A 13,363-nucleotide genomic window follows, 5' to 3' on the forward strand; every position below is an offset into this window, starting at 1 on the left:
AACAACATGTGTTGGCGAGGATGTGGAGTAAAAGGAACCTTTATGCACTGTTGGTGGGAATGCAAACTGATGCAGACACTGTGGAAAACAGTACGGAGGTTCCCAAAAAAATTAAAATTAGACTTACCTTACGATCCAATAATCGCACTACTGGGTATTTACCCCCAAAATACAAAAACACTAATTCAAAGGGATACATGCACCCCTATATTTATTGCAGCATTATTTACAATAGCCAAATTATGGAAACAGCCCAAGTGTCTATCGATAAATGAATGGATAAAGATGTGGTTATATATACATACACATACACACACACACACACACACACACGCAATGGAATATTATTCAGCCATAAAAAGAATGAAGTTTTGCCATTTGCAACAACATGGATAGAGCTAGAAAGTATAATGCTAAGTGAAAAAAGTCAGAGAAAGACAAATACCATATGATCTCACTCATATGTGGAATTTAAGAAACAAAACAAATGAGCAAAGGGGAAAAAAAAAGAGAGAGACAAACCAAGAAACAGACTCTTAACCATAGAGAACAAACTGATAGTTACCAGAATGGGGGGTGGGTGAGGTGGATTAAAGAGTACACTTACCATGATGAAAAAAAATTATATTAAAAATTTAAAAAGGGATGCCACTTAAAAATAAAATCATGTAGTGAATAATTTACAAAAGAAAAGATAATCTGCCCTTTCTGTTCACCTACCTTTGGATGGTAAAAGAACGTAGGATGAAATATAGCAGTTCCCTTTCCATTAACCCAAGTTTGTTATTAAACAGTAATTGGTTATATTTTACCAAATTACTCCCTACAAATTGCAACAAAATGTTAATACTAATTATAATTCTGAAGATGGTAATAGGGAAGAGATAAAAGAATGAGTAGGATAAAAGTCTTCTCAAATCACCAAAGTCAGAGTGATTGCTTTCTTCTCTGAACTCTTTTAAATAGTTTAGTTCAATCAAACCCATAAAATACTTTTTGTATCAGTTTTAGGATGTTGAACATACCCAGCCTTATAGTATAACTACCTGTAGTCATATAGTTAGTATATGACTAGACTGTATGTTTCTAGAGGACAGTGACTATGTTTTCATGCAAAGATCTATTTGATATAATCTATGCTATAAATTGGCATATTAGTTTAATAAATTTATTTCTCAATTCATAAACCTCTCCCTCATTATTCTAAACTGTTTCTTGCTATATTTTAAATTTGACTTTTCTGGAATTATTGCTCCTCATTTGTTCTTTAGACCCAATTCTTTCTAAGATTTCTCTGGCAGTCATATTTTTTTGTAGTCTATGAAATATTAAGGGGCAACGGTATGAAACAAAACTTACGTATAGTCTGGATAAGCTTATACAGTTTTGGACAATTTCCAATGTTTTAATTTATACTATTATGTAGACACCAAAAAGAAATGGAGCTGTATTAAATTATGTATAAAGGTGCCCACATTAAATTAGGAATAAAAACACACTGCCAAAAATTTTATCTGACACATTGTTGTAAAAAGGAAATTTATACACACATATCCTAGATACAGATGGAACATAACCAGTAATACGTAAACTGAGGAAGATAAGACTATGTCTAATTACAGCAAGGTGTGATTTTCTTCATTATGTTCTTCTATATGAACTGAAATTTTTATGATAAACATGTATTACTTTTACAGACATAAAAAACATAATGCTGATTCCACTCTGAAAAACAAAATTATAACTAGCCCAAATGAAAAGATGCTAACCCAGTGTTTTCATTTATCTGACAAACAATTAATGAGGACCTACTATGCACCTGACATTGTGTTATATGCTGGGGATAGCAGGGAATAAAATAGACAAAAATCTCTGCTTTCCACTTGCACCCCAATGTTTATAGCAGCAATGTCCACAATAGCCAAATTATGGAAAGAGCCCAGATGTCCAACAACAGATGAATGGAGTGGCATATATAATCACAATGGAATATTACTCAGCCATCCAAAAATTGAAATCTTGCCATTTGCAACGACATGGACGGAACTAGAGGGTATTATGCTAAGTGAAATAAGTCAATCAGAGAAAGACAACTGTCTTTTGATTTCACTCATGTGTGGAATTTAAGAAACAAAACAGAGGAGCATAGAGGAAGGGAGGGAAAAATAAAACAAGATGTGATCAGAGAGGGAGAAAAACCATAAGAGACTCTTAACCATAGGAAACAAACTGAGGGTTGCTGGAGGGGAGGGGGGTTGGGGGGATGGGGTAACAGGATGATGGGCATTAAGGAGGGCACATGATGTAATGAGCACTGAGTGTTATATAAAACTGATGAATCACTGAACTCTACCTCTGAAACTAACAATACACTATATGTTAATTAATTGAATTTAAATTAAAAAAAAGAAAACCTCTGCCCTCATGGAACTTATATTCTAGTTGAAAAGAGAAAAACAAAAGATAAGAGGTAAAATATATATCAGAGAGTTACTGTCTTATTCAAAAAATACATAATGAGCATTCATTTGCATCTGTTCTAGGCAAATTGAGGTAAAAAAGTGAAAAATAAACAAAGATCCCTACCTCTGGAGACCTTACATTCCAGCTGGGCAGACAATAAAAAAATAAACCTAACAAATAAATTATATAGTCATTAGGGGAAAAAAAGAGCAGAGTTAAGGGAATGTTTATGAAGGAATAGGTTGGAATTTTAAATAGTCCTCATTGAAAGGAGTCCTCATTGAAAGGAGACCTGGAGCAAAGAGAAAGGGGGGGTCAACCATATAAAAATCTGGAAGAACATTCCAGGCAGAAGATACAGCAAAAGCAAATGCCCTAAGGCAAAAGAAGGTCAGCTAAATTCTGAGGAATAGTAAGGAGTTAGTGTGGCTGGAATAGAGTGTGTGTAGAGAAAAGTAGTTGGAAAGTATTACAAAGGAAAAGCAGGGGAGAAAGAGGGAGAATAAGCATGGGGGGGAGAGGAAGAACTTAAATAGCCTTTACACTTTATCTTTCACATGGTAAATTTTGAAATATTTTTGATTGATGAATCACATACCAATGTAACAATACAAGAGCTACCAAAGATCCAGTCCAAGAAGAGCCCTTATGTTAATTAAAATATAAATTGTATGAAGAAACTAGTAATAGTAAAATTGCAATTCTGCTTATTTCAAAAATTTATGTTCAATTAGCTGGAAAACACTGTATTATTAAGATAAAAATAATTTTAAAAAACTCAAAATGAGAAGATAAAAGGAGGCATATAATTCTGGTGGTTTTAAAATATGTCCATAAATTTTGGGGTGCCTGGATGGCTCAGTTGTTAAGCGTCTGCCTTCGGCTCAGGTCATGATCCCAGGGTCCTGGGATGAGCCCCACATCAGGCTCCCTGCTCTGCGGGAAGCCTGCTTCTCCCTCTCCCACTCCCCCTGCTTGTATTCCCTCTCTCTGTCAAATAAATAAATAAAATCTTTAAAAAATAAAATACGTCCATAAATTTTGATATTCCTTACTTCAAATGATGGAGCTTAATTTCCTTCCCCTTAAGTGTGGCATATACTTAGTAACTCACTTCTAATGAACAGGATGTGATGGTTTGTAACTTCTGAGACTGAATCATAACAGGCATTGCAGATTCCTCCTTTCTGTCTCTCTTGGATGACTGGCTCAGGGGGAAGCAAGCTGACATAAACCTATCAAACAACCTTAGGGGGAGGTGCACCTGTCAAGGAACTAAAGCTTGCCGCCGAAAGCCAACAGTCATCTGAGTATGTTATCTAAAAGCAAACCCTCCAGTACCAGTCAAGCCATGACTACAGACTGGCCATCATCTTGATTACACATTCTTGAAAAACCATGAACCAAAACTACCCAGCTGACTAAGCTATACTTGAAACTATGAGATACAAATGTTTGTCATCTGAGGCCATTAAGGTTTAGGAGTAATCTATTACACAGTAATAGAAAATAAAATAGTAAATATTCAGAACATTTTAATGTCATAAATGATGGAAGTCATTCTGTTGACCTTTAAAAATATGACTAAAAGTAAACTCTTCCAAATAAATAAATTTAATATTATCTATCTCAATTCCAGACAAACAGACTTAACCTCAGCTCTACCTCTCTAGAGCATAACCCCAAAGAGTACAGGAATACAAACATTCTTTCTCAACTCTCAAATCAGAAATTCTCTGTTTCAAGGCTCACCCCACAAATCAGACAAGGAATCTCTCCCCAGTAATTGGATACCTAAACTATACACACAGTGACATAAGGATGATGACAACATGCGTTGGTGTTCATATCCCCAACACTGGTCATGTATCTTTCTAATCCCCATTCTACCTGTAACACTCACTTACTGAGGTTGGTGATTTCATTTCAGTACATTTAAACAACCCATTTTGCCCCCTCTTTATTTACTATCCAATGTCTTTCCTGCATCAGCAATGCTATCTCTACTCTAGCTTTCCAATTCTCAGATATACCAAACATTCCACATCATATGTGATATCTATTTCTTAGAAACGCTCTTTTCTGAGCTAGGCAGAATTTCCATCTGTGGGTTTAATATTTTTAGGTTTAGGTAAATCCTAGCTATTTTATTTTAAATCTTTCCTATTCCTTAAATTCTCTTTTTGATAGCAGAGGATTCACCCTGACAGAGTACTCACTCTCTAACACAGACTCAAACAATCCTTTAAAATTAATGACTTCGAAACTGGGCACTCTCTTCAGGGGAATTTGGCCAACTAGGCCTCCCAGAGTGGGAAGCAATATAATTTTTAATTTGAAGAAGAAAACAAGAAAGAAAATAAAACATTAACCCAGTGTTCCTTAATTTGATAATTTTTTTTTAAAGATTTTATTTATTTATTTGTCAGAGACAGAAAAAGGGCACAAGCAGGGGGAGTGGCAGGCAGAGGGAGAAGTAGGCTCCCCTCCGAGCAAGGAGCCCGACGCAGGACTCGATCCCAGAACCCTGCGATCATGATCTGAGCTGAAGGCAGACGCTTAACCAACTGAGCCACCCAAGCATCTTGATAATTTTTATGATTAAGACTGAACTTAATTTAACATTAAACTGTTAATGAAGGATAACTATTCTTAAAGAAACAGTACAAACAGAAGAGCTTATTGAGAAATGTTTAAAATATTCAAGCTACTTTTAAATGTCTTTCAAATACTTTAGTAGCAACCATTACAAAGAAAATAATTCACAAATCATTCTTATCTAATCTCTCAGAGCCTCTTCCAGGTAACACTGTTAAAGAAGACTGTGTCCTGGGACGCCTGGATGGTGCTATCAGGTGTTGGACTCTTGGTTTGAGCTCAGGTCCCATGATCTCACAGTCATGAGATCAAGCCCTGCATTGGGCTCCATGCTGAGCAGAGTCGGCTTGGGATTCTCTCTCCCTCTCCCTCTGCCCCTCCCACTTGTGCTGTCTTCTCTTGCTCTCTCTAAAATAAATAATCTTAAAAAAAAAAAAAAAAGGCTGTGTCCTTACATTAAAGTAAGAAACTTCACATGTTTCAGTATTTCATTACTCAGACTTTTCACTAATTCAGGCTTATTTATCCTTTACACAATTTAAATAAGCAAAATTTCTGCATATAAACAGATACCATCCTACCGTTTATTAACTGGGCTCTTATATTTCAAATTACTTTAACGGATAATGCCTTCAATAACACTTAATGTTCTCAGCCTCATCATTTAAGGGCTTTATCATATGCTACTTTGGGTACATCATATGGGCATGGATATGCACCCAAAGTAGCATATGATATGCTCTATTATGTGCTACCAAGAGTACATTAAAATGTTGTTTAAGAAATAACATGGGACAACAATAAGCTTCAGGAAACTACGTTATTACAGACAACTTACTAATCTGGAGATTAATAAAATCAAGACAAAGGAGCACATTCACACATTATCATTTAAAAATTCAATAGGTTGAGGGACGCCTGGGTGGCTCAGTTGGTTGAGCATCTGTCTGCCTTCGGCTCAGGTCATGATCCTGGGTTTCTGGGATCGAGTCCCATATCAGGCTCCTTGCTCAGTGGAAAGCCTGCTTCTCCCTCTGCCTGCCACTCCCCCTGCTTACACTCTCACTCTCTCTCCCCCCTCTCTCTCTGGCAGATAAATAAAATCTTTTAAAAAAAATTCAATAGGTTAATTTTGACTTTGAAATACATTGTATCTTGCTTATAAGCCATTAGGCAATAATGAGAAATGAAACTATCTTCATTTTTATAATTGTGTGAAGTTATAATATAACTTCTATCATTTATTACATTAAAATGTTTTGAGTATTTACTATTTTATTTTCTATTCCTAGGTAACAAATTACCTTAAACCTTAATGGCCTCAGATGTCAAACATTTGTATCTCATAGTTTCAAGTACAGCTTAGCTATAAGTCAAAGTTTATAATATGTGAAGTTTCTTACTTTAATGTTCCTAGTTTCTAAATTTCATGGCAGAGTACTAAAAACTCAATCAAGAAATAAAATGTTTATCAAAATATCATAAAGCTACACTAATTAAAATAATGTGATAGCGGCACAGAAAATAGCACATGAATTCATGAAATCAAACAATCCAGACACATATCCATGCACATATGAGAATTTAGTAGTTATTAAAATGGCATTTCAAGTCAGTGACTAAAGAAAGGACTATCCAACCATACCTCATACTAGAACAAAAATAAATTCCAGAAGAATTAAAACTTAAAAAAATATTAAAAAGTATTAAAAGAAACTGTAGAAAATATTCTTGGAGTTCTTAAGGTGAGAAGATCTTCCTAAAAAAAAAAATCAAAACTAGGTGGAGAACAGAGGATTTTTAGGGCAGTGAAATTATTCTGCATGATACTATAATGGTAGATACATTTCATTCTATTTGTCCAAACTCTTAGAATATATAATACCAAGTGTGAACCCTAATGTAAACTATGGGCTCTAGGTGATAACAATGAGTCAATGTAGGTTCATCAATTTTAACAAAGGTACCACTTGGGTGGGGCATGTTGCTAATAGGGAGACTGTCCATACGTAGGGACAGGAGGTATATGGGAAATCTCTATACCTTCTGCTTAATTTTGCTATAAACCCAAAACTGCTCTAAAAATAAAATCTACTCAAATTTTTAAAAAGGGGGAGAATCTCAAAAAAATAAAAGAATCAAAACTCAGAAGTCAGTAAAGACTGACAAATTTTACTACACAGAAATTTAAGACTTTGATTAAAAAATCTTTTTAAAGTGTGAAATAAATTCTGTGTGTGAAAACAGAAAAAAAGGATGGAAATATATGTATTATCTATTTGTTGGTAGATATTTCTGCAGGAGAGAGATGAATTAGGAAGGGAGAAAAATGTCCTATATATAGAACATTCCTGTTTTTCTTCAAAATTTTTATTTAAATTCTTGTTAGTTAACATATAGTGTAATATTGGTTTCAGGAGTAGAATTTAGTGATTCATCACTTACATATAACACCCAGTGCTCATCATAACAAGTGTCCTCCTTAATACCTATCACCCATTTAGCCCATCCCCCACCCACCTCCCTCCATCAACCCTCAGTTTGTTCTCGATCATTAAGAATCTCTTATGGTGTACTTTCCACTCTCTTTTTTCCCCTTCCCATATGTTCATCTGTTTTATTTCCTAAATTCCACATATGCGTGAAATCATATGATATTTGTCTTTCTCTGACTGACTTCGCTTAGCATAATACCCTCTAGTTCCATCCATGTTGTTGCAAATGGCAAGATTTCATTCTGTTTGATGGTTGAGCAGTCTTCCATTGTGTGTGTGTGTGTGTGTGTGTATATATATATATATATATATAGGCCACATCTACAGAACATTCCTATTTCCTGAAGTTTTTACCATATTACTTAGGCTACATATTACTTAGTAAGTTTTTTGAGCAAAACTTTTTAAAAGAAATAAAATGTGCAATACAATATAATTTAATCCTTAGAATAGACATTTAAATTTAATGTCGAATCTAAAAAAACTGTCAAATGATATAAATGTGAATGTCACTTTTTCCATTGCATTTAATAATTGCATGACGTTCAGAGTAGAATTAAAATCCCAATCCTAAAGTAGAAATAAAATCCTAACTAGAATTACTGCAGTGATCGTTTCACAATATATAGAAATACTGAATCATTATGTTGTACACCTTGAGGTAATGTAATGCTATATATCAGTTATAACTCAATAAAAAATTCTATCAGTGGTAAATATAATACCTTTGCTTCTTCAAGTTCTTTGTCGGCGGTATCCACCACAAAATTTTTCTCTTTTTCTAGTTGCTCTGCTAGTTGGTCAATTTTAATCAATTCTTTACAAAGATGCTCATTGTGGCTGGTTAAATCATCTACTTGACTGCTTACCACCTCCTTGCTATCCAAGAGTTTCCTAACATATTCTTCCAAGCCATGATTTGTCTGTTTGAGATCTTCAATCTGTTATAATTAGAAAGAAAATAAACATTTTAAAATATTTCCTTTGCTTCCCTCTGAGGAGAACAAGCAGGTGACTGGAATCAGGAAGGGAGGTTTGCTTCCCTGGAAGGAGACCTAAATATATATATATTTTTTCACTTTCTGAATTTTGTACCATGTGAATGTAATACCTATCTTCAAAAAATGTATTAAATGAAAATGTAAAGGTTTATAGCTATGTCTTCCAAGACAATTTACAATTAATAAACTTAATCACTATTGATTTTTAGCCAAAACTATTAGAAAAATAGCCAAATATTTATACCTGCACAAAAGAAACCAGTCTTGAGAGCTTGTTTGGAGGTTCTAGCAGGGGAGAGCAGCCAGTCTTGAAATTAATTTTAATAATATCAATTAGATGTTCTTCAGAATTAAATTTCTAATTATTGTTACCAAAATATGTTAACTCTTTAAAAAAAAGTTCTTTTGAACATATCAATAACTTATTTGACTAAGCTAAATACCAAATCAATCAAGTATCTGCTGACTAATGTGGAGGACCACAGCTTTCCTTCCCAGCCCACTATCAAACCATCAACCGATGAAGAAAAGGGCCTTTTCTATCACAGAGATATCCAAATGCCTTCAAAGGAAAAAAAATACATTAGACCCATTGAAAATGATTGTCAGGCTATATGGTGAATTATTTAACTAAAATTTCCTTTTTTGCCCTGGCCTCAAGGAATTTTAAAGCCTACCTGCAACCCACCTCTAGTAACTAGCACAGAACCTGTGTGCAATGATCTCCTGTCTGCTATTCTTGTCCCATGCTTTCATTAAGTTTATTTGCCCCATTCTTATTACCTAAGCTATTTTTATTACTTGCATCTTTTTTAAAACTATAGGATGTGGGATAAACACACATAAACTTCAATTTATCTATCTATATGTCTTTTTATCTTTGTTCATGGCTTCTACAGTGCCACATTTTTGAGCAATAAGAGCACACTAAAAATGTGTGTTAACTTTCCACTGCACCAGGAGAGGTTAAATGCTTTTCCTCTCTGTGCTCCCATAAAGCCTCTTACACAGTTTAATTTTGGTATTTTATAACATATATTATTTGTTTACCTCCCTGTGCCTTCCACTAAATTCTAAGCAACTTTGAAGGCATTGTCTCTAACTTCGGTATTAACACACCTCTTAATTTTGTATCATTTACTATATATTTAGCATAAAATGCTCAAATTATTTTTAAATGAATGAATAAAACAAATAAATTATAAATTAAAACACTCACTCTCCTCATCTCTAACATCAAACCCTACTTTTACTAAATTCCAATACACAAGTACTTTAGAAGAGGCAGTTTCAAGTGGTAGAAAGGATGTAGGCTTTGGAATTAGGCAGAGAGATTCAAGTCCTGTTGTAGTTCTTTACCAGTTACTTAATCCCGACAATTTACCATATTTTCTTGATCCTAAGAGATGCATCTGACTTCAGATTCATAAAAAAATAAATGGAAGCCTCTTAACTTTCATCTGCTAAATGGAGAGAATACCTACAATTTGCAGGGTTGTAGTCAGGTATAAAAGTTCAAGTAAAATTTCTGGCAGATGACAAGTACTCAAAAAGTAGCTTTAAAAAAAAAACTTATTTTGAAATAACCGAAGAGTCACAGGAAGTACAAAAGGATCTCCTGGGCCCTTAACCCACTTTCCCCAATAGTTCCATCTTAAATAATTATAGTACAATATCAAACTCAGAGATTTGACATTGGTACAATGTGATCCCATGTATAGACTGCTGTAGTCAGCATCTTGGTAAGATACAGAATTATTCCATCACCACAGATTGCCCTGTTACTCTGTTATAGTCACATCCTCTCCCCTCCCCATCCTTAACTCTTAGCAACCACTAATCTCTATAATTTCGTCTTTTCAGGAATGTTATATAAATAAAATCACGTGGTAAAGATCATAGTATGTGATCTTTTGACATTGTCTTTTTCACTCAGCACAATGCCGTTGAGATCTATAGAAGTTACATGGATCAATTGTTCATTCTTTCTTGTTGCTGAGTAATATTCCATGGTATGGATTACCAGTTTGCTTAGTCATTTACTGATTAAGGGAAATTGTAGTTGTTTCCAGTCCTTATGACAAATAAAGCTGCTATGAACAATCATATACAAATATTTGAGTGGACATAAGTTTTCATTTCTCTGGCATACCCAGGAGTGCAATTGCTAGGCTGTATGATAAATATATATTTAGTTTATAAAGAACTGAACTATTTTCCAGAGTGGTTGTACCATTTCCCATTCCTACCAGGAATGTATGAGTGATCCAGTTTCTCTTCATCCTTGCCAGCACTGGGTATTGTCACTATTTTTAATCTCAACTGTTCTTATAGGTGTACATTGTTATTTCATCTCGGTCTTAATTTGCATTTCCCTGACATTTAGAAAGGATAAACATCTTTTTATGTGCTTATCAACATATATCCTTCTATGAAATATCTCTTCATATCTTTTGCTTATTTTCTAATTGGATTGTTCCTTTTTACTGCTGAGTTTTAAGAATTCTTCATGTATCCCACATATGATTCTTCCGGTAGAAATATGGTTTGTAGCTTGTTTTTTCATCCTGTTAAAAGGGTTTTTCACAAAGCAAAAGATTTAAATTTTGATGAAGTCCAAATTATCAATTTTTCTTTTATGAATCATGCTTTTGGTGTCACATCTAAGAACTCTCCACCAAGCCCAAGGTCCTGAAGATTTTCTATATTACCCTTAAAAAGTTCCATAGTTTTATGTTTTACATTTAAATTTATGATCCATTTTTAATTAATTTTTTGTGTAAGGTGTGAGGTTTAGTTCTAGATTCATTTTCTTCCCTAAAAGATATCCAATTGTTTCAACACCATTTGTTGAAAAGACTATCTTTCCTTCTGTCAAAAACCTTTTGGCTTTACTTGTTTAAGGCTATTTCTGGATTCTCTATTCTGTATCATTGATCTGTGTCTATCCCTCTAGTACTACCAAACCGTCTTAATTACTGTAGTTATATATTAAGCTTTGAAATCAAAGAGAATGACTCTTCCCACTTTTATTCTTTTCAAAATTGTTTTTGCTGGGGTTTTGATGAGAATTGCATTAAATGTATACTGATTTGGAGAGAACTGACATCTTTACTGTGTTGAGGCTTCCAATCCATGAACATGATGTCACTCCATTTGTTTAGTCCTATTTGATTTCTTTCATTAGCGTTTTGTAGTTTTCATATTATAAATTCATACTTACTTTTTTAGATTGACATCTAAGGATTCCATTTTCTATTTGAGTGATTGTAAATGATACTCTATTTCTGATATCCACATGTTAACTGCTAATATACAGAAAGAAAATGAATATGTATGCCTTGTATTGTGATCTTGATGAACATGTTTACTAGTTATAGTTTTGTATTGTAGATTTTATGAGATTTTCTAGGTAGAAGATCATGACATCTACAACCGGGGACAGTTTTATGTCTTCATTTCCGGTTTGTATGCCTTTCAACCTTTCAACCTACATGTATCATTATATTTGAAGTGAATTTCTTACAGACAGCATAAAGCTAGATCAGGTTTTTAAATCCAGTCTACTAGTTTCTGTCTTTTAATTGGTGTATTTAGACTTTTATACTAAGATTCAAGTGTGAGTCAACTATACTTTGATAAAAAAAAAAATTCAAGTGTGACTTCTTTTTGGTTGTTTCTGTTTTGTTTTCTCTCTGTTTTGTTTTTCCTGCCCTCCTGTGGGTTCCTTGAACTTTTTTTTAAATTCCATTTTAACTTATCTATAGTGTTTTTGAGAAATCTCTTTGCATAGCTTTTTAGTAGTTGCTCAAAGTGTAACTTATTTGTAACTTAGCACAGCATACATTTTACCAGTTCAAGTGAAGTGTAGAAAACTTACTTCCTTTTATACCCCTTATATCCCTTTACCCTCATCTACTAATAAAATAATTCTTAAATATTTCATCTACATCCGTTGAGAACTACATTTGACAAACATAATTTAGAAAACAAAAAAAGGAAATTGTATTGCTTTTAGCCATATTCTTCTTTGTCTTTCTTTAGTATTCTTCCAAGAGTCTTTTATCACTTCCTTCCTAGTTAGAGAAATTCCTTTAGCTATTCTTGTAGAATAGTTATGCTGGCAACCAATTCTCTTCGTTTTCTTCATCTGAGAATGCGCTGATTTTCCATTCATTTCTGAAGGATACTTTCACTGAATACAGAATACTGGGTTTTCTTCTAGCATTTAAAAAATGTTTCACTTCCTTCCAACCTCCATGTTTTCAGATCTGTTGTTATTTGGATTGGTGTTCACCTATAACCAATGAACTGTTACTTTCAGGATTACTTTTTTTGTCTTTAGTTTTCACAAGTTTGAATACAAGGTGTCTTGGCATGGGTTTCTTTGAGAGATTCCTGGTAGGTGTTCATTCACCTTCTTTAATCCATCTTAAGTCTTTTGCCAAATTTAGAGAATATTTAGCCATTATTGCTCTGAATATTTTTCCAGTCCCATCCTCTCTTACCTTTCTTTCTGGGACTCCAGTGATCTAAGTATTATACCTTTTGTTATAGTCCCACCTGTCCCTGAGCCTCTCTTTGCACTTTTTCAATCCATTTTCTCTCTGTTCAGATTAGGTTATTTCTATTTTCTATTCTCATGTTCACCAATTCATTCCTCTCTCCTTTCCATCCTGTTGTTTGAGAACACGGAGTTTTTAATTTCAGTTACCGTATCTTTTAAAAATTTTTTCATTGTAGTAAAACATACATAAAACTTACCATTCTAACCATTCTTAAGTGTGCGATTTGGTGGCATTAAGT

At 33.9% G+C, this 13,363-nt stretch overlaps 1 protein-coding gene across 8 annotated transcripts in view; it reads right to left on the reverse strand.

Moving 5' to 3' along the window:
* TSGA10 (testis specific 10) overlaps window positions 1-13,363 on the reverse strand; it is a 150,288-nt gene that overhangs the window by 117,524 nt on the left and 19,401 nt on the right. For 4 of the 8 annotated variants that reach the window (XM_078056661.1, XM_078056659.1, XM_078056657.1 and 1 more), the window contains exons 3-4: window positions 8,802-8,864; window positions 8,282-8,497 (exon numbers count right to left, since the gene is read on the reverse strand). The exons of 1 other annotated variant lie outside the window; for it this stretch is intronic. Coding sequence is in view for 4 of the 7 variants with exons in the window: in XM_078056659.1 (XP_077912785.1) it covers window positions 8,282-8,497; window positions 8,802-8,864 (279 nt within the window). In the remaining 3 variants the exon portion in view is untranslated. The remainder of the gene's footprint in view (window positions 1-8,281; window positions 8,498-8,801; window positions 8,865-13,363) is intronic. 3 more of the 8 variants (XM_078056664.1, XM_078056658.1, XM_036110755.2) reach the window with 1 other exon arrangement.

Source organism: Halichoerus grypus, chromosome 10 (assembly GCF_964656455.1).
Source record: "Halichoerus grypus chromosome 10, mHalGry1.hap1.1, whole genome shotgun sequence".
Classification (NCBI taxonomy): Eukaryota; Metazoa; Chordata; class Mammalia; order Carnivora; family Phocidae; genus Halichoerus; species Halichoerus grypus.